This window comes from Diadema antillarum, unplaced genomic scaffold (genome assembly GCF_040938485.1).
Source record: "Diadema antillarum isolate AM-2024a unplaced genomic scaffold, OU_Dant_1.0 scf00000128, whole genome shotgun sequence".
NCBI classification, from domain to species: Eukaryota; Metazoa; Echinodermata; class Echinoidea; order Diadematoida; family Diadematidae; genus Diadema; species Diadema antillarum.
In genome coordinates this window covers 233,357-260,049 of record NW_027271017.1, presented here as the reverse complement: position 1 = coordinate 260,049, position 26,693 = coordinate 233,357, and the positions used below count along the sequence as shown (strand labels likewise).

The 26,693-nt window shown below is 38.2% G+C and overlaps 2 protein-coding genes across 2 annotated transcripts; both read right to left on the bottom strand.

Moving 5' to 3' along the window:
- Positions 1-11,618: 11,618 nt before the first annotated feature.
- LOC139720391 (actin, cytoplasmic-like) lies at positions 11,619-14,955 on the bottom strand. The gene is made up of 4 exons (XM_071631755.1): positions 14,809-14,955; positions 13,947-14,189; positions 12,665-12,911; positions 11,619-12,136 (listed from the first exon to the last, which is right to left on the bottom strand). Exons 1-4 carry the CDS (start codon positions 14,953-14,955, stop codon positions 11,619-11,621), a joined length of 1,155 nt encoding a protein of 384 aa, XP_071487856.1.
- A 5,804-nt stretch (positions 14,956-20,759) lies between these two features.
- Positions 20,760-23,728, bottom strand: LOC139720390 (actin CyI, cytoplasmic-like). The gene is made up of 5 exons (XM_071631754.1): positions 23,588-23,728; positions 23,121-23,312; positions 22,405-22,644; positions 21,606-21,852; positions 20,760-21,277 (listed from the first exon to the last, which is right to left on the bottom strand). Exons 2-5 carry the CDS (start codon positions 23,253-23,255, stop codon positions 20,760-20,762), a joined length of 1,140 nt encoding a protein of 379 aa, XP_071487855.1. The 5' UTR covers positions 23,256-23,312; positions 23,588-23,728.
- Positions 23,729-26,693: the final 2,965 nt, after the last annotated feature.

The following is a 26,693-nucleotide window of genomic DNA, read 5'->3' as shown; positions in this document are numbered from 1 at the left end:
GGATTCCTCATAGTGTGATTTGATTCCATTCCGTTCCATTCCGTTCCATTCCATTCCATTCCATTCCATTCCATTCCATTCCATTCCATTCCATTCCATTCCATTCCATTCCATTCCATTCCATTCCATCCCATTCCATTCCATTCCATTCCATTCCATTCCATTCCATTCCATTCCATTCCATTCCATTCTATTCTATTCTATTCTATTCTATCCTATTCCGTTCCGTTCCGTTCCGTTCCGTTCCGTTCCATTCCATTCCATTCCATTCCATTTCATTTCATTTCATTTCTGCATTCCTTTCTGTGTAGTGAGAACACAAATATCATATCCCATAACCACAAGACAGCTCTAATAAAAATGACAGTAATGGCATTGATAATAATGATAATGGTAATGGCAATGGTAATGGTTATGTTAATGATAATGATAATGATAATGATTATTTGAATATAACATTTCTGTATAACCCTTGTCACACGTCCAGTAGCAGGATTTTGAGTGACCCAAAGCTTCTGAAGGTGAATGCCTGATAAGCCTTTCAAATGACTATTGCATAATCCAAGTAAAACTCAATGATTAAGCTTCCAGAGTCCTGTGTATTAGTCAATAGTTGAATCTGTTTAATTAATGTGCACTGTGATAATTTATAATCAGAATAAAACTCTCGTAAAGTGAATTGAGCATTAAATCATACATATCATTCATCGTATCAGACATGTCATACATTGTCCATTATATGCATGATATTTGACAATAACATGCGATGAATTTGTAATAATTTGCTTTACTGCAGATACAAGATCTGGAATTCAGTATGGGCCTACTAACACAAGACAACACAACCTGGACTGAGGAGATAGCGAAGGATGTCCCCCGATTACTATTCCAGATGCCGCTCCTGAAGCGCCTGAAATTTTATTGTCTTGCTCTTACTGACATCTTCTTCAAGTCTGCAATATCAGAAGCGCCATCATCTCAGGTAAATCGTTTAGCTCACTGTCACCTGTCAAAGCTCCAGAAACCATATATTTCTGGTTGCTTTCGTATCTTTAATAGGAGTCAGCCATTAAATAGGCAAATTTGACTGTACTCTGGTGTTACCCATACATACTCACACATCCAGGAACATGCACTCCCCAAAATAATTCAAAGTAAAGTCACACCTTTTGCACATTGAGGGCAGGAATACACCGTTTCTATTAAATTGTCAGTAAGATACACAACAAGCCATTCGACGTCGGACATTGCTGTAAAAGTTCAGTAAGATGTCCTTCGGCTGTGTGGACTGTGAAAGAGTCTCTGCTTCGCAAGCTATTTTTGTGTGTTAACCATTTCCCATCTTATCTCCACAGGTGGAAGACCTCTTCTTGCACATCTGTATCCGGCGATGGGACCCCCTTCCGATTGTGGAGAGGGCGGCACAAGACTTTGCCAGGATGCTGTTCCGAATGCCGCATCTCACCCGTCTAGTAGTGGAGTGTGACACCTTGCCCGACATCTTCTTTGCAACGGCTGCTCCGCTAGCCCCATCTTCCAAGGTGACTGTTGCTTCTTTATCAGCCACAGTATTGCTCAATTTCTTTATACAGTGGAAACTCGATATAACGAGATGGTCGGGACCGAGTCATTTTCCTCGTTATAGCCGATATCTCGTTATATCAGTAGGCATAAAAGAAGGCATAACATAAAGACATTAATTTGCACATGTGGGACTACCCATCATATTTCAATCAATACTGATAACTTGATATTGTGTGTGAGGGAATTACATTGTACTCACCTTTATGGGTAAGAGGATGTTTTTCGCCAAGGAAATCCAATATCAAGAATGTGTTTCTTATTAATTGTAGATGTTTGAATTTGTAAATTTATATAGCTTGCGATTGTATCAAGATCGTCTGTGGATTGGTATTTGGTTATCGTGTGGGTGTGTGTTGTGTGGAAAGCTTGAATATGGTCTGCACAATGCTGTGTGTGTATGTGACACATTCTGTATGTAAATTATGACTGCGTGTGTGTGAAGATGGGGAATTCCCTACGTAGAAGGCCAATCACAGCATCAGATTGCCTCACACCTGCTAAACGTCATGATGATGTCATGCATACATATGGCTGTCCCACCACATTTTCTGCATGTATCAGTGTGCGCGCACACACAGAGTTACACGTACAACATGCAGTGCTAGCTGGAGTGCACTGAAGAAAATGATTATGTGTGTACAAGACAGTTTTTGGCGCATCAAGCTTTACAATCTCGGAAGATGATAGCACAGGCGAAGTAAAGCTTTACCGAAGGCATTTTGCTTAACCTCGCTATAGCAGGTTTGATTGACTATGTTTTTCTTTGTTTGGAAGTCACATAATTTATCTCGTTATAGCAGTTATTTCGTTATAGCCGATCTCGCTATAAGAGTAGCATTTTACATAGACTTGTGTGGAAGGAAATTTGGGACCGGGAAAATTTCCTCGTTATAACCGATATCTCATTATAGCAGTGTTCGTTATACCGAGTTTTCCCTGTAGACTGTATGGTGCTCCCTTTCTGACAGAAAGAAACCATTCAACGCTGACCAAGAAACGTAAGTCTGTGAACACTATCCTAGCACGATGTGTCTTCATGCCTTATTTCTGCTTTTGAATTCGTTTTTTCCGTAGTTGCAAGAGCTTACCCTGGACATCAATATTTGGAGAACTCATAGTCGTCCACGGTTTGGTCAGAGTGCTGCCGGATTTTTGTTCCAGATGCCCCATCTGTCCAGCTTGAAGCTGAAGTGCAGTAACGTGCCGGACGGCTTCTATGCAGCGGCCGCTTCACTAGCCCCGTCATCTCCGGTAAATCTATAAAGCATGGTCATGTGGGATGCTGTCTGTGCTGGTGTGTTAGCTACAATTTTATGCCAGTGGGAATATCATTAGACTACAAGGTTATGCGGTTTAGTTCATGGACAGTAACAGCAAGTTTCTACCCAGATAAAAAAGGGTCTTTGTGTACAATTCATGAGATCAGCCTAATTATACAATCTGTTAGCAGAAGGTAATATTTTGGAACATGTGAGATGAGGTTGGGATATCAAATGATATCTTGAAATTTTGGAGGCTTAGAATAGTGAGTCACTTTCCAGTTCTGAGACATTGAGTCTGTATGGTGCACTCATGCAAAGCTGTACAGTGTAAGAATATGTAACTCTAAACAAACTCGTAAGTGACTTTATATTTGCTGATGTGACTTTAGATCTGACAAATATGAACAGATAGCTACTTGTTTGGCAAACTGGCCAGACTTTGTGGTTGAGGTTAATACATAAAATGTGGTTGATATGCAAATCCTATTCAAACCAATAATATGGTTATGATTTTTCAACAAATTCTGTTGCAACTAGGTTTGTGCCACTACTGTAAGAATTGTCTACCTGTTGTGTGATATTTAATCGATGCATGCACATGTAATGCTTTTAGATTTAATTTGCTACTACCTAATTTCCCCAAACTTAGTTTTGATGTGAGCTAGGAAAGTTTCTCTTAGTATGTTGAGTCTTGAACATGAACTAAAAACCTCCTCTAAGATTTTTATTTGATGTCAGTGTGTTAAGCTTTGAAAATATGCTGAAAAGATTTCTCTTTGCCTTATCTCTAGTTTCTTTGTGTTGTTTCTGGCTAACATTGTTCATCAACATCGCTTTCATAAGTGAATATCTGTCAGTTATACTGTTTTGTTTGTTTGTTTGTTTGTTTGTTTGTTTGTTTTTTCTAAGATCCAGGAACTGGATCTAGATCTTGGCACATTGACCATCAGCCCTGGAACTGAGTCTGCAATGAGAGCCCTAGCTAGGTTGATCTTCCAGATGCCTTGTCTGACACATCTGAATCTGACATGCAATAACTTACCCAAAGTTTTCTATGCAGCGGCGGTCTCTATGCCACCCTCACCACAGGTAGTGTTACTTTTCTCATTATTATTAATATTATTTTTAATTCTTACATACAAACAGAAATTGTACGCATCAACTGTTTTTGGCCTCTTTTTTTAAACTATGAGTGACATTTAGTTGAAATAAAAAAAAAAAAAATGCTGAAACCTGTAAATAATTGTATACTGGTTTATTCTTTTGAAAGGAGCAAACAATTCACATGCAATATGAAGCACCTATAGAGTAGCTGAACCATCTTAAGCCTCTACTCATTGGTCGGATTAAACAGCTGAAACCAGAAGACGTTCAGTCAATATTAATGCACATAGGTCATACTGTATCTGTCAGGTAGAATTTAGTTTGGTCGTGGAATAGATCATTTGTATTATTATGAAACTCTTTCTTTATTGCTCGACTGCTATTCAGGGCAGAGGTAGTTTCAAGCTATTGTATTGCTGGGATGGTTAAGTTGCATGTTATGAGGTAAGAAAAACGGTGCAGATGTATTCTCATGAATTCAGGCAATCATTTTTGTATGGTAACATTTCTTTGCAGCTCACAGACATCACCATCAATGGACGTCCCTATCAACACAGATATGATCAGGAAACACAGGCTTTGCTGCAGGTGAGAACTGATTTTGTTTGCAGCAATCACATTCACTCTGTGTGTGTATTTTCTGAGAGGTCATAATATTATTTGATCTACTTGATGGGGTAAACCTTTTGGCTGCTCACACAGGAAGCTATTGACCGATTCTGTGACGCGCTATGTCTATTTTTGGCATGGGCAGCGCCATTACTGGGTGTCTCAGCCGAACCCCCCTTCCCACTCCCCACCCCTCTCCCTACATTAGTACGCGCGCAGAATGAAAAACTGCTTTAGCCAATGGGCGTGTCGTACTGAGTGCGCGAATGCTTGCTTAGTGCGCGAACCTTTGTTACAAGTGCGTGATAAACATGTTGCCCGGGGTGGGGGAGAGCAGGGGGGGGGGGGGGGGGGGGGGGGGGGTCGGCTCAGACACCCACTATGGCTGTGCCCAGTGCCATGAAATGTCTGCTGCCCTCAACGAACCCGAATCGGTCAATACTGGGAAGATACACATAGGTGAAGTGAGCTATCAGAAGGAGTGTCATGACGTTCACAAATGGTGGTTGGCAGACAATGTTGTAGCAATTGATATTTTGGTAAAAATGCTATGTCAAGTGCAAGTAAACACTGATGCAGTGTACTATAATCATGTAATGTTAGCCTGCAGGTAGCTGCATCACTATCATGAAGGGGAGGGCAGCCTCCTCCAAACTAGATACTGATTTAGAATTGACATTTGAGCTAGGCAGGTTGCTCAAGACCCTTATTGTTCTTGGGTATCTGAGTAATAGACCAGTAAAACAATGTACTGACAAAAAAATTCTTGAACTTATCAAAACAGAAACTCTTGCCCTCTGAAGAAGACGTGTCCTCGTTGTCAGATGATGAAACATCCACCGCACTGATGGAGCCCGAGGTATCAGATGACAAATCATCTGCCCTGAATGTGGAGCCCTGTAAATCAGATGAGGAAACACCTGTCCTGAAGATGGAACCCGTGTCATCTTCAGATGAAGCATCCACCTTGCATTATATGGAGCCTGTGACATCAGATGAGGCAGCATCCACCCCACAGGTGGATCCAGTGGATGTAGGAACAGGTGCATCTCAGGATGGAGAAATGCGCCACTGCCTCAGTGACGATAATGAGGAAGCATCCAACCCACAGGTGGATCTGATGGATGCAGAAATAGGTGACTCTCGGTCTGGTGGAAGGTGTGGCCCACTTTTCCAGCCGTAACTGGAGCGTAGGAGACTGAGGAAGGGTGGCTCTTCCAAAGTGTAGAGTGTCATGATTATTACCTCCCCTCTCCCAAGGTGTAGAGTGTCATGATTATTACCTCCCCTCTCCCAAGGTGTAGAGTGTCATGATAATTGCCTTCACTCTTTCCAAAGTGTAGAGTGTCATGATTCTTGCCTCCTTTCTTCCAAAGTGTAGAGTGTCATGGTTATTACCTCCCCTCTCCCAAGGTGTAAAGTGTCATGATTATTGCCTCCCCTCTCCCAAAGTGTAGAGTGTCATGATTATTACCTCCCTTCTCCCAAGGTGTAGAGTGTCATGATTATTACCTCCCCTCTCCCAAGGTGTAGAGTGTCATGATTATTACCTCCCCTCTCCCAAGGTGTAGAGTGTCATGATTGTTACCTCCCCTCTCCCAAAGTGTAGAGTGTCATGATTATTGCCTCCACTCTTCCAAAGTGTAGAGTGTCATGATTATCATTCCCAACTATAGAGAGATTCTGTTTTTGCCTTTGCTTGATTTATTGCCTTTTGGCAAATCATATGTCAAAAAGTTATGAATGAATTTGAATGAAAGTTTTAGAATAGAGCTGTTGTGGTAAAGGGAACTGGTGATTAGGTACAATTTGGGTTCAATTTCCACTTTGGTCTTGCCATATATTGTCCATGGTATGTATTAGCTGATAGGATGCCACTCAGTGTTTATGTTGACTGAAAAAATAACTACATTGTAAATAGAGCAATATCTAATAAACAAAATCATAAAAGTATAATATAGATAAGAACAGCAGAGCTGAAATGGGGAAGTTAGGAATTTTTGAGGTTTCACATATTTTGGTAGAACAGTGATAATGGTTTTGGTGAAACCATATTGTGCAATTTGGCTAAGACTGTCATTGTTATCACACTGTTGTACACCATGTTCTGAGGATATCTCTTTTCATGTGTGTACCATTCTTCATGTTCTCTACATGGAGTCCCATTGTGTATCACCCTGGAAGAATGTGAATGTTGTTACAAATACATGTATGTCTCTGTGTTATTGTATTATACGTAGTACTTCATAGTACATGTATATTGCTTGTCATTGTCTTTGTACACATGTTTTCTTTTCAATGAATTAATCAAACAGAATGAAATGACAACTATCAATGTACATTTGTTTGCTTTTTAAGAAGAGGGAAAGAGTGTGAAATGTATGTCTTTCATAGCATTTAATGTTCATTTAAAATTGCCATTATCTTGTCAGTTGTAGCCATTATCTTGTCAGTTGTAGCCATTATCTTGTCAGTTGTAGCCAGTTTTATTAGGTTCATGAAGGAAGGATCGCAAAGGTCTTATTTGCAAACAGCTCAGTAATTCTTCGTTTGTTTTTCTCCTGCTCCTTTACGTTATGATGGCAATATTTTAGGAGTAAACTAATGATGACTACATTCACTGTTCGTTATCTTGTGATGTACTGTATTTGTATTGCAAAGTTATATCAAATCTGCATCTATTTTTAAAAGTATTTTGTATTTTTATATTATACTGAGTAGTACATTTAATCATGTATTTCTGACTGTAGATGTTATATGGGCTCTCAGTTGTGTGCCACGTTCATTGATATATATATTGATATGCAAGTGTTTGATTGTGTTTGACTTAATAAAAGCAGTATCAAGCCTGAATGGTGACGAATGCCAAGGCCATGATGGCATCGAGGCTTCTGTTGTTAAAAAAAAAAGAAAAAAGAAAAAAGATGTGTTCATTTAATTACGTCACATCTTCAATACAGGGTACTTTGATAGAAAAAGGTGTTTGTTTTTTTTTCCAATTGACTTTAATAGAGATAGCAAAAGTCAATTTAAGTAATCAATGATAAGAGAAATAAGTAATGCCAAAAATACAAAGCTCCTTGTCGTCACTGTTGATTAACACCTCACTTGAAAAAGGCCAAGTTCATAATATCTCAGGTAAAGTAGCAAAATTGGTGGTTTTTCTAAAAAAGGCTGAATGGTTTGCTTCCAGCACGTGTTATGGTAAATGTTTATGATGCCATGATTTTGCCTTATCTGTCATATTTTGTCATTGTCTGTGGAAACTATCTGAAATATGCTGAAAATGTTCATCAGTTGGGGAGATCATATAATAGGAGATTCTGGCTTCTACCAACCTTCGTAATTTATTGGCTGAAATATGTGTATCTCTGGAATACTCTGATTGTCTTACAAACGTGTAATTTGTTATGTCACAAAAACACTCTTACTCCAGCAAACCCTCAGTTAGAGAAACTTATGGTGTTAAAGATATCAGGCTTATTGACTTTACAAATAGCGTGCTTTATGTATGCCTTTTCCAGACATTTAAAGGCACACAATCGTGGTGAGTGGTTTGTGCCGCACGGAGATGAATGCCACACGCTGCCTCCCCCTTTCTGTATCAAATGTGGTGACCCTGAATGAGAATAGCGCTGGCTCAATGGGTCAGCGAACAACACGCTAGACTACAAGACTCTGTGCTACAAATCTCCTAACCCAAAATGGCTGTCCGAGCGAGCCACGAGAGCATCCGAATGGATGCACACTCTCAGTGCGCGTGCGCATGAAGAGAGGCCAAAAGAGCCACGCGTCTTCTGGCCTCTCTCCTCCAATCACCGCAGCTCGCGGTGCCAATGTTTGTGTATGATGCGTACACACACACGTGTCTCAGTCAGTGGCAGCATTGTCCCACACGTTTATGGATATAGCACCGAGTCTGGCATTGCACCGAGTCTGGCAACTTCGGTCGTGGAGTTTACGTACACTGTACCATAAGGGATGGCGATCTTATGCCTTTAATACATACCTAAAATTTGTTGTGATTATTTTGTTTATGTGTATGTTTGAACTGAATGCCATCATACAATGTGTATCTTTCTTTTTCCTATTTATGGAAGTAAAGTCAAAATTTCAACCTTATGAGATCAGATATTTCTTTCGCATTGTTTAATTAGAAATTGTTACATTTCACATAATGACGGTACAAAGTATGTTTTGACTGATTGTCTTCACATGTGTATGTATTTTTTCCTATCGGCCCTTGATACTTGATACTTGATACTGTAATCCCTCTCGCAGCTCCAAGAAGCTATGCTGGGATGAAACTACACATGTGTGCCATTGGGAGGTGCCATGGTGATGATCTCTATTTACAATAAAAGTGTGCACTGTGCGAGTAAAATCTGAATGCATCCTCCTTTAAAGGATGAGTGATCCAGAAGAAGGCTGCAAGGTTGTAATACATGGGAGAGCAGCTTCTCTGAATGTTGTTAAGGTGGTGGCATGTACAACTTGACTAGGTAGGCGGTTCCAGATCCAAATTGTCCGTGGAAAGAATGAGTACTTGAATGCATCAATAGTTGTCTTGGGTACGTTGAACTTGAGGTCATGATCGTTCCTTCCATAGTAGGTTGCAGGGGTAACCGCCGAGGGCAATGGTAGGCTTACCACTCCTTATTGGATTTTTTGTAAAAAAGAGTCGCCGGTGGTGTAACGTGTTCCATCCGTGTGCCAACACCAGACGGGTAGATGATGTAGACCATCTGTAGTCACCAGCAACAAACCGGGCTGCTGCCTTCTGCACTTGTTCGAGGCTGTTAATGGACGTCAAGGTGTGAGGGTTCCAAACCTCAGAGGCATACTCCAGTTTAGGCCTAACCAATGCTGTGTAGGCTCTACACTTCACTTCCTTTGAGCATGATGGCAATGTTCGGCGTATAAGTCCCAGGGTCTTGCTGGCCCTGCACCTGATGTTTTGACAGTGTGTATTCCAGCGTAGGTCAGGTGTTACAGTTACTCCAAGGTATTTATACTCCGTAACTCTTGGAATAACACCATTCTGAAGGTGGTAGTAGTGGATTTTAGGATTGCGTTTTCGAGTGATTGACATTACTCCGCACTTCTTGATGTTGAAATTCATGAGCCACTTGGATGACCATAATGATAATGTTTTGATAAATTTTGACTTGTGGAATAAAGTCAAAATTTGAAACATATGGGATGAACAATTTCTTTGACATTGTTTCGTTAAAAATTGTTACATTTCACAGAGTGACAGTACGAAGCAACGTGCATTGCCAGAATTGCTTTGTGATGTCACTATTTCTTTGTGACGTCATTTTGCATATAGTATAATTATGCTATTTGCAAAATGTCACAAAAGTGACATCATTTTGCGAATAGTACGCTGTAGAGTATCAGACATGCCAACATTCTGACATACCTTGAAATTCCTACAATCATGTAAAGCTCTTTCAATCAATCCCTAAAGGATACATTTTTGATCCAACATAATATGATAGGCCCTTATAGTAACAGAGGTAGAACTATAGAGTGAGAAGTGAAGTTGAAAGTACTGTACTATTAGTAGTTTTGTTGCTGTCGTTGCTGCCCTTGTACTGACTTGTGGTGGTAGGCCTAGTGTAGTAATAGTAGTAGTAGTAGTAGTAGTAGTAGTAGTAGTAGAAGTAGTAGTTGTAGTAGTAGTAGTATTTCCTCTATCTATCAAAACACACTCTCTCACACACACACATACTATACAATTGTATATATATATATATATATATATATATAACGAAGAATAAACCGGTAATGCAATATTTCGCCAATATAGAGTTTATTGAGCAACTCAAATTTTCGGTGGCTTCCATCCACCTTCTTCAGGAGTCTCGACGCGGAATGTCAATGTCAATGAAAATTTGAGTTGCTCAATAAACTCTATATTGGCGAAATATTGCATTACCGGTTTATTCTTCGTTACATTGGAGCCAATACGTGAATTCGCAACATGTTTGGACCTAGACTAAATATATATACATGTATATATATATATATATATATATATATATATATATATATATATTATGCATATACTTGTATTGCATCAATTATATGCTTTGTGTGTCTGTTCCATTTTCAACTTCCTCCAGTGAGTCCAAGTGATATCTACCCCCCCCCCCCCCGACTCCATCTCTCTCTCTCTCTTCTTTGCTCACTCTGCAGATGAGGCATACAGAAATGCAGGACACAGCTTTTTGGAATACAAGCAATCATACTGTACATGTATTTTACAGTCAGTTTACAATATTACACGGATATGGTACATTTTACCGCCATTTTCTGGTGCTCGTATCACCATAGCATATATTCTTAGATACATGTCTCAAAGATTGAAAGATAGAAAAAAGCTCACTTGTAATTTGTTCATTTTTTTTGTATAGTATTTTTTTTAAATATTGAGTTGACATAGTCGACAGCATAATATTATAAGCACAGGATGATGTTAAATGTTGATGTGAACGTCTATCACAATTACCATCGGACATTACCAGACAATAACCTGCAATAACAGATATGTTCTGTTACGGAGAGCAATGTTTAAGGGAACAGGGTGTGTTAAGGATACGGTGACTACCAAATTACGTAGACAACGGATAAAAAATGTTCTGCAAGATAACACTGAACATCTTTGCCACAACATGTGTCCAGTTGTCGCAGGTACAAATGATATTTGCTTTGATCTTTGCCGCGATTAAAACTTACCTGATAGTTCATTCGAATCAAAGCTTATTTCTCAGTTACTATGGTAATCTCTTCATTTCAACCATTCATTTCTGATTGTAATTTGATATTTTTGTCACTTCTGTTGACAGCTGTTTTGCCTACAAGTATTTTTCAAGAAATGAAACGTGTAGAAAAAAATTCCCCCATACAACAAAACAAACTAATCAAAACTTCAGCAACAGGGACGTAAGAGCAATGCACAATATTACTGCTCTGTTACAGAAAATCGAACACAACAGCCAGAATGTACGCGGGACATGCATTCAAAGTTCCATAATTCAGCCTTCAAATGATTTAAAAGCATTTCCTGTGAACGATGCCTGGTCCCGACTCATCGTACTCCTGTTTGCTGATGCACATCTGTTGGAAGGTAGACAAGGAAGCCAGGATGGAGCCTCCGATCCAGACCGAGTACTTCCTCTCTGGAGGAGCGATGATCTTGATCTTCATGGATGGAGGAGCTAGGGCCGTCAGCTCCTTGTGCATCCTGTCAGCGATTCCAGGAAACATGGTGGTCCCACCAGAGAGGACGGTGTTGCTACAGAGATCCCTTCGGATGTCTACGTCACACTTCATGATGCTGTTAAAGGTGGTCTCGTGGATTCCGGCCAGCTCTTGGCCCAGGAAGGACGGTTGGAAGAGCGCCTCGGGAGCCCGGAAGCGTTCGTTGCCGATGGTGATCACCTGACCGTCGGGAAGCTGGTAGCTCTTCTCGAGGGACGATGACCTCGCGGAGGCTTCCATCTCCTGGTCGAAGTTGAGGGCGACGTAGCAGAGCTTCTCCTTGATGTAGCGAACAATATTTCTCTCGGCTTTAAATCAAACAAAATTCCCAAGATTGCTTAATTCAATATTTGTTTGTTCTATACATTTTCTAACAAATTATCAAACCCGTGACATCTACAGTACTTTCCGTAAGACGGTTATGATAATATGTAGGCCCTATGCTTCATTAATCAAAGGGAAATAAACGTAAAATGTCCTAGTTTGATCAACAAAAACAAACTTATTAGTCTGTGTTCGACTTTTACCCAAGGCAAGTGACGTATGACACTGAAGTTTAGACATAAAAAATAGAAATTGAAACAATAAATTCTTACTATTAAAGCAAGAAATTATTGTTTAAAATAAATCACATCTACCTGTGGACGGGAAGGTGTAGCCTCTCTCGGTGGGAATCTTCATCATGTGATCTGTAGTTTGATCAACAAAAACAAACGTATTAGTCTGTGTTCGACTGTTACCCAAGGCAAGTGATGTATGACACTGAAGTTTAAAACAGAAATGGAGGCAGTAAATTCAAATTCAAGCAAGAGATAAATCACATTTTTTATCTCTACCTGTGGACGTGAAGGTGTAGACTCTCTCGGTGAGCATCTTCATCAGGTAATCTGTGAGATCTCTACCGGTCAGATCCATACGAAGGATAGCATGAGGGAGGGCGTAGCCTTCATAGATCGGCACGGTATGGGAGACGCCATCACCAGCATCGAAGACGATCCCTGTTGTCCGTCCCGAGGCGTAGATGGACATGACGGCTTGGATGGCTACGTACAAGGCTGGTGTGTTGAACGTCTCGAACATGATCTGCACAGAATAAAAAAAAGATAAGAATAAGTCCATGCGGTGTTGCGTCATATTGTGTGAGTAAGTTTATAGTGGTATTTTACATATTAGCAGAAGAATAAAAATTTTTTTTATTCATGTTCCATATTCCATATTTCATATAAGTTTTATATTCCATTTTATTTTGAAAAAAAATGTTTTGAACACAGTGGTCAGTTTGAATCAAAATTGCACAAATGTATAAAGACGTATAATTGACGTGTAATATGAGGAACCCACGAAAAAGCACAGCTTGTAGAATGTGGGTTCAAAAAATATATGATAATTATTATAGGCTTTTAGTACAGTATATCAATGTCAAAAGTGACGTAACATGCAAATATACAATATGTCTAGAATATTATAAAGTCTACGGAATGTACAAAGTATAGTATGATGTTATGATTAAACTTATGGTATCAATGCTAAGGAAAGTAGCAAGTTGATCAAACTAATGAAGTCATCCGAGCGAGGCACCATTTATGTATGCAGACATTTTCAAGTGATCTTAGTGTGATCTTAAATGAAAATTGAGTATAATTTGTTCTCGACTGACGACACAATTATTTTATCATCACCATCAGTAAAAGTTAAATGAATTCATTGTGATAGTTTTCCACAGAGTGGAAAGTGACTTTAATTAAAAAGCTGGTACATCCGGAGTGAAACCCAACATTACACAGAACATAAATACGAATAATCTTACATAGGTCCTAAGTCGTTAGAAAGTTAGAAGTTAGAAAGTTAGAACTACCAGCAACGGGAGAGAAAAACGAATGATGTAACATATACACAATGTCATGCAGCATAAAGAGAAATGAAGCTATACATACCGTTATAATTATTTTCCAAGAAACTGTAGTTGATAAAAACTTGAGGACCTAATATGACTATTGATACTGAACCTTTTGATTTCATACTAGCGGAAAGACGAAAAACAAACAAACAAACAAACAAACAAACCGAGAGAAATGGTGACTCAATAATATTACAAGACAAAAGGGAGGAAGATTGTACCTGCGTCATCTTTTCCCTGTTTGCTTTCGGGTTCATCGGGGCCTCGGTGAGAAGTACCGGGTGTTCTTCGGGGACGACACGTAGTTCGTTATAGAACGTGTGATGCCAGATCTTCTCCATGTCGTCCCAGTTGGTGACGATGCCGTGTTCGATCGGGTATTTGAGGCTGAGAATGCCCCACCTTCTTTGGGCCTCGTATCCGACGTAGCTGTCTTTGGGTATCATGCCATCAGCCGTGAATATCTGAGTGGGTAAAATTTAGTACATTGTAGAACGTATATATCACCGTTCACAATATTGTCAATTGGAACTTAATCGAATGTTTGGTTCGCATTTCCTATCACATTAAATAGTGATGAAATAATTATAACATGAATTCTTGTATCATAACTCAGACTCTGATATCATCTCGCAAATTAGTACATTATGTCCATTAATTTCTTTCATATTTCACTATATAAACCTACATTTTTATAGATATACTGTACTAGGCATTACTACGATGCATACTGATAATATAGATGGTATGAGTACGAAATACAATGTACACATTATCAATTAGTCATTAATTTTTAATTTCATTTTTATTTTCCAAGACACATGAAATGGAACCTTAACTTTTCTCATAAAGTCATATTAATTCCCCCTCTTTCAACATTTCCTGCCAATTAATTATGTTGTTGTTTTATAATTTTTTTCTTCAATTACTTGATCAAGGCAGCGGAATGTGATAGAACGTTGAAGTCAGAGAGAGAGAGAGAGAGAGAGAGTGAAATAGAAAGAAAGAGATTTTTCTTGAACTCAAACAGTGTCAAATGAAACATATTTTACAATTAAGTATGGAGAGGGGTTATCGTTTTACCGGGGAAGTTGGATAGTGTCTTGGTCTTCCAACAAGAGAAGGGAAGACAGCCCGTGGTGTATCATCCCCTGCGAAGCCAGCTTTGCATATCCCAGATCCGTTGTCGATGACCAGGGGAGCGACATCATCATTCACGAAGTCGGCCATATTTGTTGAATTTGTTTTGGTTTCATTAGCCAAGTAAGAGGCCAAGTGAATCTGTGTGAAATAGAATGAAATACACCCGTACATTATCAGCATGGAGTCAATTAAGGAATACCAAGGAGGTTTCAGAAATGGAGTAACAACAGTCTCATTCCTTTTGATCCCATGTTTCATGCCGCCACTCAGAAATATTTGAAGTATGTGCTAAACTGGAGCTGCCTCACAGATAGGAAGACAATGGATTCATGTGGATTGCATCATGACTCGTCACTCTCAATGGAAGATATGTCTTTATGATGGTAATTGCTTTTCGCCGTCCCTTCCTCGAAAACAAGCGGCACATTAATAGTATAGGCACGAGGATGCGCGAATAAAAATTGTGCAAAAATTGATGAAATGAAAATCAGAATAACTCGTTTTTACATGACTTTACACTAATCTAACATATCAATGAATAAAGAACTATACTCGAAAATTATACCTTATCAGTTTCATTTGTCGCAAGCGATCGGAAAGATGATAAAATCGGCTTTGTAGTGAGAGTACAGTTTCAAATATTTTCACGACATACAGCTCAGGTTTACATTTTTGTACATAATCTAGGACGGGATTTACTTTTGTTTCGTATGCTTTATCATTAAGAGAACATTCATTTTATTTGACAAATGAACAAGCAGAATATAGACGATATAATGTTTGAGTTTAAAATGAAGCTTCAGATTGCTCAAAAAGACAGCGGCATGGAACCCTGATCATCAAAGGCACAATAATGCACCTGTGGAATTCTTTTGTGCATCAATAGAAAATTAGCAGCTGTATGAACAATTACAGCCAGTTGGAACTCCATCTCTCAAACCTCCTTGGGAATACTTAGTATAAGAATGCAGACATACATAGTTTGTTTTGTTGGATGCCATAATTCCTATCAGAGAAACCATCAGATCGTGATAAAATCGACGCATTTTAAGCCTCTAGCCAAGAAAAGCATTATCATAATCAACAAATATAGTACATTGATAAATTTAATAGCAAACAAAGTAAAAACATTGAACATTCAAATATTTACCAATATTTGCTGACAATCGGCTGCCGAAAAAAAAAATGCCGACGGCACGGAAGAACTGTGCGCTGTTGCATAAAACTTTTTCTTACCATTAAAAAAGATGGTAAGTAACCATCGCTTCTCTTACCATCGATGGTAGCCTACCATCGTTCTTGAAATCCGTTGCATGAAAGCGATGTTAGGTTGCCATCGATAAAATAATGTAATTGGCAGTTTGAATATTCTTGAACGAGCCTCAGGCGGGCGAACGTGCACACAAATCCCATTGATCGCACAATATTTGCTCCGCGATGGGATCGATCGTGCAGTCTATACATTCGGAAGTCGTCTGCAACACCACTATACATACGGTTAACTAATACACGTAGATCTGCTAAACGCCGGCAGTTCTTCTCTTGCTACAATGAACGTAAGTAAATAGTATCATTGATTCATGTGATACAAAAGTGATTTCCATGTTAAATTGTCATTTTGGAGACGCATATAGTGCCTGACACTCTTGTTTCAATTGTCTGCTAGAAGCGTCAGATCTGAGCAAAATTGAGACACAACAAGATGATCACTCTGTGAAAGTTACAGCAGGACTGAATAAATTGTGGGGTCTACAAAATAATCTGGGCAAGCTCTCAATGGTCAAAAAGGCAATACTATTTTGATTGGTTACAAAATACTGCATATATTAAGTAACTGCAAAACGATTGGCTGTCATACAGTAATTATTCATAGCTGTTTCATTTGCATACAAACCAGACATCACATGACTATCTGACAGGAAGCGAACTGGGCATCCAGGGTTGTGAAAACGCAAGATGTCCCAAACTTGTTCCTGGATGCTGGGTCCTATAAATGGTCACTTCTGTGTGTATGGCCGGTAGATCTGTCTTCTCATGAAGGGAAGTTTCCAATGACTTATGAAGCCAGACCTCGTCCAGTATTTTTATACACATCTGGGACCATCAGGAACTACTTGCGCAATGTTAGATAACAGTAGCCTTATATGGTTTACCCGGAAACCTGGCTTTTGAGAAACAACAATTCTCTGCATTTCTAGTTTTGATGCGTCTCCTCTTGAATATTCATTAAGTGCGCGCGCATTCATTCGTGACCTGTTACAATAAAGTGAGTAAAGACGTTGACCTAGCACGCAAGGATCAGGCACTACACTGCACTTTGAACAAAGTTTATAACGGTTATATCCAAACAGATTGGTATATTATCTAAATTGCGACATTTGTTGTCATCTAAATCATTACATATGATTTACAATGCATTTATTTTCCCTCATATGGCATATTGTAATATTGTTTGAGATAATTGTAATAAGACGCAGGTAAATTTATTGTTTTTATTGCAAAAGAAGGCGATCAGAATATGTTCACACTCTACGTATTTAGCGCATACGACCCCGTTATTCAAGCAGCTAAATGTGTTAAATGATGATATACATACGTTTCAAACTTATATATTTTTGTATAAGTACACGCAAAATTTGTTACCACAAAACTTTTTCGATTATAATACTAACTTTTATTCGCACCCTACAAGACACTCAACAGATTTTCATCTACATAATCCAAAATCTCTTATAGCTCAGGTCAGTGAAACATCACGGACCTGATACATGGAATGCTTTACCCGACTCCCTAAAGACACGAACATCTTTGGTTTTTTTTTTTAAAGCTAGTTTAAAGAAATTATGTTAACTCAATATATTTAGTAAAATAAATTATAATAATTTGATATGATTTTGTATATGTTTAGGTGTGAAATTATTAGTATCATTGTATTGATAAACGGAAGAATAATTATATGTTATAAATGGCCCCAACACAAACATTCAAGTCACCTATTGCACTTGCACAACACTCATTCACATCTTTTCCCTATAAAGCATACTATTGTAATGTAGAACAAACAAACAAACAAACTGTACTTTCAGTGAGAGGCAAACCTTAGTTATATTTCCCAATGAGGCCATCAGCCAAGTCAAGCTATGCCTATGCTGAAGGTCTCCTGCTTCCTTATTAAATCAAATATACTGCCTTATTTGTATTTTATGTAACAATCAATGTTTTACAAAGATTTTTGTTATGCATGTAATATCAACTGCACTTTTGTTTTGTATTGCTCCTTTGTCATTTGGTTATATTTGGTTTGAATGTGTCACATTGATGTTATTCATATTTTATTTGATTTGATTTGAGAAGCAAAACAAAATTCGAACGAACGAACGAACGATGGTCCTATTATAAAAGATCACATACCGGTCCTTTCCTTTCTGATGATGAAAAATCTTGAAATAAACGACTTGCACGCATTTTGGTTGATTGTAACAGTAATTTACTTACCCAAAATATTATCTAATGATTTATTTCATCTCCCATAGTCAGGGATACATATTTATACCAATCCATCTCCCCTTATTGAGAACCGTGTATACCTAAATATGTTTGTTTATACAAGACCTAGCATTTGGAATCCAATAAAGGATTCTCCAAAGTACATTACTATACATTATCTATAAGTACACTGCCAAATAATCAAAATTGCTTGTGTATTAACATTCGAGTTTTCACCTGATTTGACGATGGATTGGTTCTTCAGTAGTACAAATAACCTTCATTAAGGAAACCGATAAGAGCCCTACGATACCAAAACAAAACAAAAACAAAAAACAAAATAACCAGGCCTCTGAATTATTCAGATGAGAAGAGTCGAAATGTGATTTTCAGTTTGAGAGTTTCTTCCAAGCAATACATTTCATTTTATCACTCCTTTCCTCTCACCTTTGAAAAGTTTGCATTTCTTCCCTTATCATTCATTTCATTTCAATATAATGTAATCTGTTTTGTGATATATTCTAACATTCACTTTGGAATACATGTATACTGTACACATTTAATCAATACAATTTGTGACAATGTGCATTTGTATTATGTTTTACCCTTTTGAGAAAAAAATGATTGTAATTGAATTGAATTGTTGTTATCTTCCATGTGTCGGTATAAGACTGTCATTAATCAAATTGACTACTGTGTATATAGGGCATGGTACTAAGTCTGAAAACCATGATGCTGTTTTCTACAGTTTATTTCCTCGATATATTTTTAGGATAATTTCATATGTATCACCCTTCCTTTCACCTATTTCATGTCTATATTTCCCCCTCTTTTCTTTTTCTCGTACTTCATTTTCTTTCTCTACTAACACAAAAATATTCAACCGCACCCTATACACATAATGAGGCTTTTAGTCCACGTGTTGGTTCACACAAAACAGATGAAAACAAGAGATCTTAATGCATTATCAACTTTTAATGGTGCACCCATTAAAAGATGTTGGACGCTAACACTAATAATACATTCCAACCTCTCCTTTTCATATTTATATGTATGTATATATATATATATGTATATATATATATATATGTTTGTGTGTGTATGTGTGTGTCTGTTCAATAGTATTTCTAGTCATCAAGTCATCTTATACCTCTATATCAGTTGTTCCTTTTGTAATTTAAAAGTCTTCATCTTCTCTCGTCCCCTATTTCTCTCTTTCTCTCTCTCTCTCTCTCTCCCTCATCCTCTCTGCAAAATGACCAACACAATACGAAATGTAGGACAAAAACCTATCTCTTAATCTCAATGATTTACCGTAACAATAGTATACATTTTATTTACAATTGCTTTACAAAAAAATAAAAATAAATATTATATATTTACATGGTTTTGCATTTATCTCACAAAGACATTGAAGATGATCTTATACCCAGCATTGCCCAGGGAAGTTTTCACATCCCTGATCTACCAAACCGCTGCTTGGATTAAAAAAAAAAAAAAAAAAAAAAAAAAAAAAAAAAAAAAAAAAAAAAAAAAAAAAAAATTATTATTTCCTCTTTTGTCTCAATAAAGATGGTGCATAGATAATTCATGTAAGTTCTCATCGAAATTCATTTTAACATATTTTAAGGTATACTACAGAATAAATTATTTTCTTCTTTTGTTTTTAAATGAGTTAACATACAAGACAGGATCCATGTCATTACATTAGTCACTATATCTTTCACCATAATTATTGTCGGACTGCGCAGGGTGATATCAAGATAATTATGATTATACTGCTTCGTCACTCTTCAATCTTTAATAACTCAAAAGAACAAAAATCAATGCAACTGAAACCGACATAAGATATACCGTAAACCATTGCTTATACGGACAAGTGTTATGAGCAAGGATACGAGTACGACAGTATCTCGGGGACAGCGCTGGTTCACATTTCGTAGACCAATCTTTGATGCATACATTCTTTCTATCCACTATAAGAATTAGATGACATTAAGAATATTTTCCCACAACCTGTGTTCTGTTGACACAGCTATATCATTTTTAAGTGTTATCATCTTATTATTTTTAAGTGATTTTTGCAGTCCATTTGCATCAATACTCTGTAGAAATTTCATTCTTGTCTAATTGTGAGGTGTTGTTGTCACTTCTGTTTGCGACTGATTTTGGCAACAAATGTAGTTTTCAATGAAAGAAAACATGTGGAAACACACAATTGTCTACTCCATTTAACAAAACAACCCTACACACTTACCAGTATGTATCTTTAGAGTTAGCATGATCGGGTATATAAGAGCGCTGCACGTGACAGCTCTTTGATGGAACAACGGACACACTACTAATCATGCCTGCAAAAGAATGCACACGATATTTCAAGTTCCATACTTCAGCCGATAAATAATTTAAAAGCATTTCCTGTGAACGATGCCTGGCCCCGACTCATCATACTCCTGTTTGCTGATCCACATTTGTTGGAAGGTAGACAAGGAAGCCAAGATGGAGCCTCCGATCCAGACCGAGTACTTCCTCTCTGGAGGAGCGATGATCTTGATCTTCATGGATGGAGGAGCTAGGGCCGTCAGCTCCTTGTGCATCCTGTCAGCGATTCCAGGAAACATGGTGGATCCGCCAGAGAGGACAGTGTTGCTATAGAGATCTCTTCGGATGTCTACATCACACTTCATGATGCTGTTAAAGGTGGTCTCGTGGATGCCCGCCAGCTCTTGGCCCAGGAAAGACGGTTGGAAGAGCGCCTCGGGAGCCCGGAAGCGTTCGTTGCCGATGGTGATCACCTGACCGTCGGGAAGCTCGTAGCTCTTCTCGAGGGACGATGACCTCGCCGTGGCCTCCATCTCCTGGTCGAAGTCGAGAGGGACGTAGCAGAGCTTCTCCTTGATGTCGCGAACGATTTCTCTCTCAGCTGTGGGGCAAACAAAATTCCAAGATCGCTTAATTCAACATCTGTTTTTCTTTACATTTTCCTACCAATTATCAAATCCATGACACCGACATTACTTTCTGTAAGACGATTATCAATCATGTTTCATTAATCAAACAGAAAGTAAAGTAAAGTTCCGTAATTTGGACAATAAAGAAAATCTTATTTTACTATATAATTATGTTCGATTATTACCCCAGGTAAATGATGCACGATACTGAAGTTTCAAAAATATTATCATAACAGAAATGAAAACAATATACTCCAACCTTTTAGGTAAGAAATTATGAATCAAAATCGTTATCACTACCTGTGGACGTGAAGGTGTAGCCTCTCTCTGTGAGTATCTTCATCAGGTAATCTGTCAGATCTCTACCAGCCAGATCCATACGAAGGATAGCATGAGGGAGGGCGTAGCCTTCATAGATCGGCACGGTATGGGAGACGCCATCGCCGGCATCGAAGACAATCCCTGTTGTCCGTCCCGAGGCGTAGAGGGACATGACGGCTTGGATGGCTACGTAGAAGGCTGGTGTGTTGAACGTCTCGAACATGATCTGCACAGAAAATGATCCATAATGTTGCTTCATATTGTGGGAGTACAAATAGCAGAGGATTAACTACAATGTGATCCCATGTGAAATATTTTTTTTCTCCTCAACCGACGACCCATATCCATTATTTTATTTATCATCATCTAAGCTGAATAAAATCATTGTGATAGTGTTCCAATGAGTATGAAAAGTGACTAAGATTAGAAAACTGGTATTTCCAGAGTGAAAGACAACATCAATATGGAGCAGAACTAAGAAGAACTTATATAAGTTGTTAGAAAGTTAGCTGTAACCTACCAACAACAGGAGAGAAAAACGAGTGACCCAATACATACGCAGCATAAGAGAGATGAAGCTATATATACCGTATATATTTTCCAAGAAATTAAGTTGTTAAAACTTAAAAGCTTGAAGACTTAATTATTACGACTACTGGCACGGAACCATAAGATTTTAGACTGGCGGAAAGACGAAAAACAAGCAAGCAAACAAAGAAAGAAACAAACAAACAAACAAACAAACAAACCGAGAGAAGGAAGAAAGATTATGAAGTACCTGCGTCATCTTTTCCCTGTTTGCTTTCGGGTTCATCGGGGCCTCGGTGAGAAGTACCGGGTGTTCTTCGGGGGCGACGCGGAGCTCGTTGTAGAACGTGTGATGCCAGATCTTCTCCATGTCGTCCCAGTTGGTGACGATACCGTGTTCGATCGGGTATTTGAGGCTGAGAATGCCCCTCTTGCTCTGAGCCTCGTCTCCGACGTAGCTGTCTTTGGATCCCATGCCAGCCATGATTATCTGATTACGTGATAATCATATCATAAAGCACATTAAAATGTTGAGATATTGGTAATGTCAAATACTTATGTAAAAAAAAAAAATACACAAACCCATCCATCCCTATCAATGGATGATGATTATTTTACTACAGCATGACATCATAATTTTGGTCTCACTTTATAGTATAGCCTACGTCTCACTGTTTTTTTCCCCGAGGGAAATCGGGTGATGAACGTCCGCTACTTTGGAATGAAGAAGGGTATAAATGTACATAACCTCATCTAGTCCTTTGGCCCATACTTATTCAGAACATTGTTACATTTCTTACCATTCGTTTTTATTTAATTTTGTTTACCTGAACCTACCAGCATTTCTTCATTTTCTTCAGACAATCAGACAATGGAATGTAATCGTGACGTGAGAAAAACAAGAATCAAGACAGCGAGCGAGAGTGATATATTTCTACTTTAAATTATCAACTATGATTGTCTTACCTGGTGCCTCGGTCTACCGACAATGGAAGGGAAGACAGCCCGTGGCGCGTCGTCCCCTGCGAAGCCAGCTTTGCACATCCCGGATCCGTTGTCGATGACCAGGGGAGCGATATCATCACCAACAAAGTCGGCCATGTTTCTTTTTAATGTGTATTGTGTTTATAAAAAGATTGAAAAGCGAAGGGATGTTGTCTGAAAATGAAATGAATAAATGATAGAAATTAAAAATGATAGCTCTCATTATTGATGAACTTTACATGAAACCGAGACTATTTTTGTTGTGTAGTTTGTTTTTTTTTTTTTGTCGGGAATTTATTTAGAATTTATAAAACCATTTCAGAAGAACTCTGTGCATAATTATCTTCACATTAAATAAAAATGAAGAAAAGAACTATCCTCGGAAAACTTGTAATAAAAATTTATGTAATTGAAAACGAAAATTAAATAGTCTTATCTATAATGCTTACCAATAATTTGTTGACGATCGGCTTCCTACAAAATTGCTGAATGCAATTGGTTGATGTAGTGCTATATGAATATGGATATCCTTTCAGATTTTCTCAAGAATGCTCCAAAACTTCTTCCTGGATGCTGGGTCCTAGATGGTCACTTCTGTGTGTGTGGCTGGTAGATCTGTCTTCTCATGAAGGGAAGTTTCCAATGACTTATGAAGCTAGACCTCGTCCAGTATTTTTTATACACATCAGGGATCAGAAATTACTCGCGCAAGGTTAGATAACAGTAGCCTTATATGGTTTACCCGGAAACCTGGCTTTTGAGAAACAACAATTCTCTGCATTTCTAGTTTTGTTACTTCTCCACTTGAATATTCATTAAGTGCGCGCGCATTCATTCGTGACCGGTTACAATAAAGTGAGTAAACATGATAACCTGGCACAAGCGTCAGGCACTACATTGTACTTTGAACAAAGTTTATTCGATCTTCGTTTTCTAACGAAGCATTACTCATTGAACCTTCTATTGCTATAACCCATCCCCCTTCTTTCTCTCTCCCCCAATGTCTAAAAAGGAGGCCATAAGTGTGCATAGTGAGTCAGGGGTTTGGATGTGATAGCGTTTACACAATGTAGGAGCTTGACCAATTCTAAATAAGTCATCATTACACGCATTACAAGTATTTAGAATCATAAATGTAATTTGTGTCGTGACTGAGTGTACATGTGCATTAGACACAAACAACTATTGGAAAATCTGAGATTGAAGCATGAAATTTAATCAAAAATTCGTTCTCCTGTTTCTTCTATTGTATCGCTATTGAGCACATAAAGAAATAACAACCGATTCAAAAAGAAATTTCCTCTGTTTTTTTTTCATTGTCATCACGATCAACACAGAATGATATAAGTGTAATCAGTTTTGTTCCTAGTTACCTGAACCGCCGTTGGTATCAACTTGATCACATTAAATATTAGCTTTGCATAATTTGGATCTGAGCTACGAGTAATTCCGGTAAGATTCATGGCTATTTTGCAAGACAGCAGTGAGTCAAATACTCGTACGATCTGACATCCAAGTTAGGGGCTGACCATTACGCCACTGCCGAACAAGAGGGCACGATATGAAGTCGACAATAGCATGTCCATATTTGGAACGTGTCAATACGGAGTCCCTCGGATCATCTCATTTGCATATAAATCGAGGAGGGCTTCTGTTCAAATAATGGATGCGGCAAACACAGACCTAGTCTTTCCACGCAGACCCTCTTTGAGTGTGAAACGCCGAAGTCCAGTCAGTGTGTATAATGTATGTAAGTGTATTAGTATTACATATAAATTGAGTGCATTATGTCCATTCAAATTCAACAAATCACATTTTTTGGTTCATGTTCGCGGAGTGCAAGGAATACGAAAAGTGTTATGAAACTATAATGAGTTATGTGGCTGTTGGTGTTCTATACTTCTATACAGTGACGAGCTTATAATCGTAATGCACTTGTAACTAGAGGATAATCATGTACACATAGGCCTACACCGCTACACTGCTCACAATACAATATTCAGCCGTTTAACATTTAAACGGCCCTCACAAACTAAAACAAAGCAAAACAAGCAAGCAAACAAACAAACGAAATAATAGATAAAATACAAGATTTATTTTTCCTGAAGTAGGCCCTAAATGTACATGCATAAATGCATACGTCTAGTTACCTTCGTTTTCTCTATCATGATCTTTAACTTCCCTCATTAATAAGTTTAGTACATTTTAAATATCATCACTCAAAATGTGTCAATGATTGATGCATTTCCGCAGTTCTCCGTGTACTGTTCCTCTATCCACTTTAAAGTCCTTCAAGGTCTGGATATCAGACTACTTCCAGAATGACCTTATTCTTCACGTAGGGGAATACCCCTATATGGGTTTAGAGCCATGTATAATGGTTCTGGGGCGATATGAGTGACTCAGAGGATTACTGGGCATAAGTCCACAGTGAGTGATGATTAGTTGTTTGGTTTACCCCTCATGAAGCGTTTGGAGTGGTCATCTGTTTACCTGCCACGCCCCATGAAAAGGGGAATCCCCCATGAGTAACAGGTGCGGATCACTTAAGTTACTTCATTTTGTAAATAACAATTCGTCACTACTGCCTTCTGCAATTGAAATGAGCCAGTTCGTAGTTCCATTACGAGCATGAATATAGGGGAAAAGTTCATTTAAGATAACAGTAAACAGGCTTGTTTTTTATATATCTCTGATAAAAATACATGTAATGTAATGGTTATACAACATGTAGTCCTTTTAAAGGACAAGCTCACCTTCATAAACATAAGGATTGAGAGAATGTAGCAATATTAGTAGAACACATCATTGAAAGTTTGAGGAAAATCAGACAATCCGTTCAAAAGTTATGAATTTTTGAAGTTTTTGTGCAGTACCCGCTGGATGAGAAGACTACTGCAGTGTATGAATAACTTAGATGTCACATGCGTACAACAATATAAGGAAAATATAAGGAGAATTTCACAAAATTCCATCTTTTGAAAAAAGTACACATTCCCCTGACTCGTTACCGACAAATGTTATGGGTAATATTATTCCCCCTGCCTTTAGAAAGAGGCAAGTCAAGTGCACTTTTATCATGCCAAAAAAGTGAAAATATGTTGAATTTTCTTTTACATTTTCTTTGTACTGTTGTACGCATATGACTCACAAGCTGTAGTAGTCTCCTCATCCAGCGGTTCCAACACAAAAATTTAAAAAATTCATAACTTTTGCATCGATTGTGCAATTTACCTCAAACTTTCACTGATGTGTTCTACTAATATTGTTGCATTTTCTCAATCCTTATGTTTATGAAGGTGAACTTGTCCTTTAATACAGATGGAACATTACGTGGAAAGTGTTAGATACTGTAGTAGAAGCACCAAAGGAAACGGTAGGAGCAGTAATTCGTCTTAGTTGTGATATAGTGATAATAGTAGTAGAAGTAGTACATGTACTGTGGTAGTAAAATATTACAATCATAGAAGTAGTAAAGACAGTGGCAGCTGTGATAATAGTAGAAGTATACGAGGAGTACTCCAACTACTGAGGCAGTAATGATAGATAAGGTAG

Coding starts and splice junctions, on each gene's coding strand:
- LOC139720391 (XM_071631755.1), bottom strand. CDS start 14,955: ATGGCCGACTTCGTGAATGATGATGTCGCTCCCCTGGTCATCGACAAC. Junction 12,912..13,946: donor ACAGGGAAAAGATGACGCAG/GTACAATCTTCC, acceptor TATTCTGTGCAG/ATCATGTTCGAGACGTTCAA. Junction 12,137..12,664: donor CTACACCTTCACGTCCACAG/GTAGAGATAAAA, acceptor TTTGATTTAAAG/CCGAGAGAAATATTGTTCGC.
- LOC139720390 (XM_071631754.1), bottom strand. CDS start 23,255: ATGGCCGACTTTGTTGGTGATGATATCGCTCCCCTGGTCATCGACAAC. Junction 22,645..23,120: donor TCGGTAGACCGAGGCACCAG/GTAAGACAATCA, acceptor TCACGTAATCAG/ATAATCATGGCTGGCATGGG. Junction 21,853..22,404: donor ACAGGGAAAAGATGACGCAG/GTACTTCATAAT, acceptor TTTTCTGTGCAG/ATCATGTTCGAGACGTTCAA.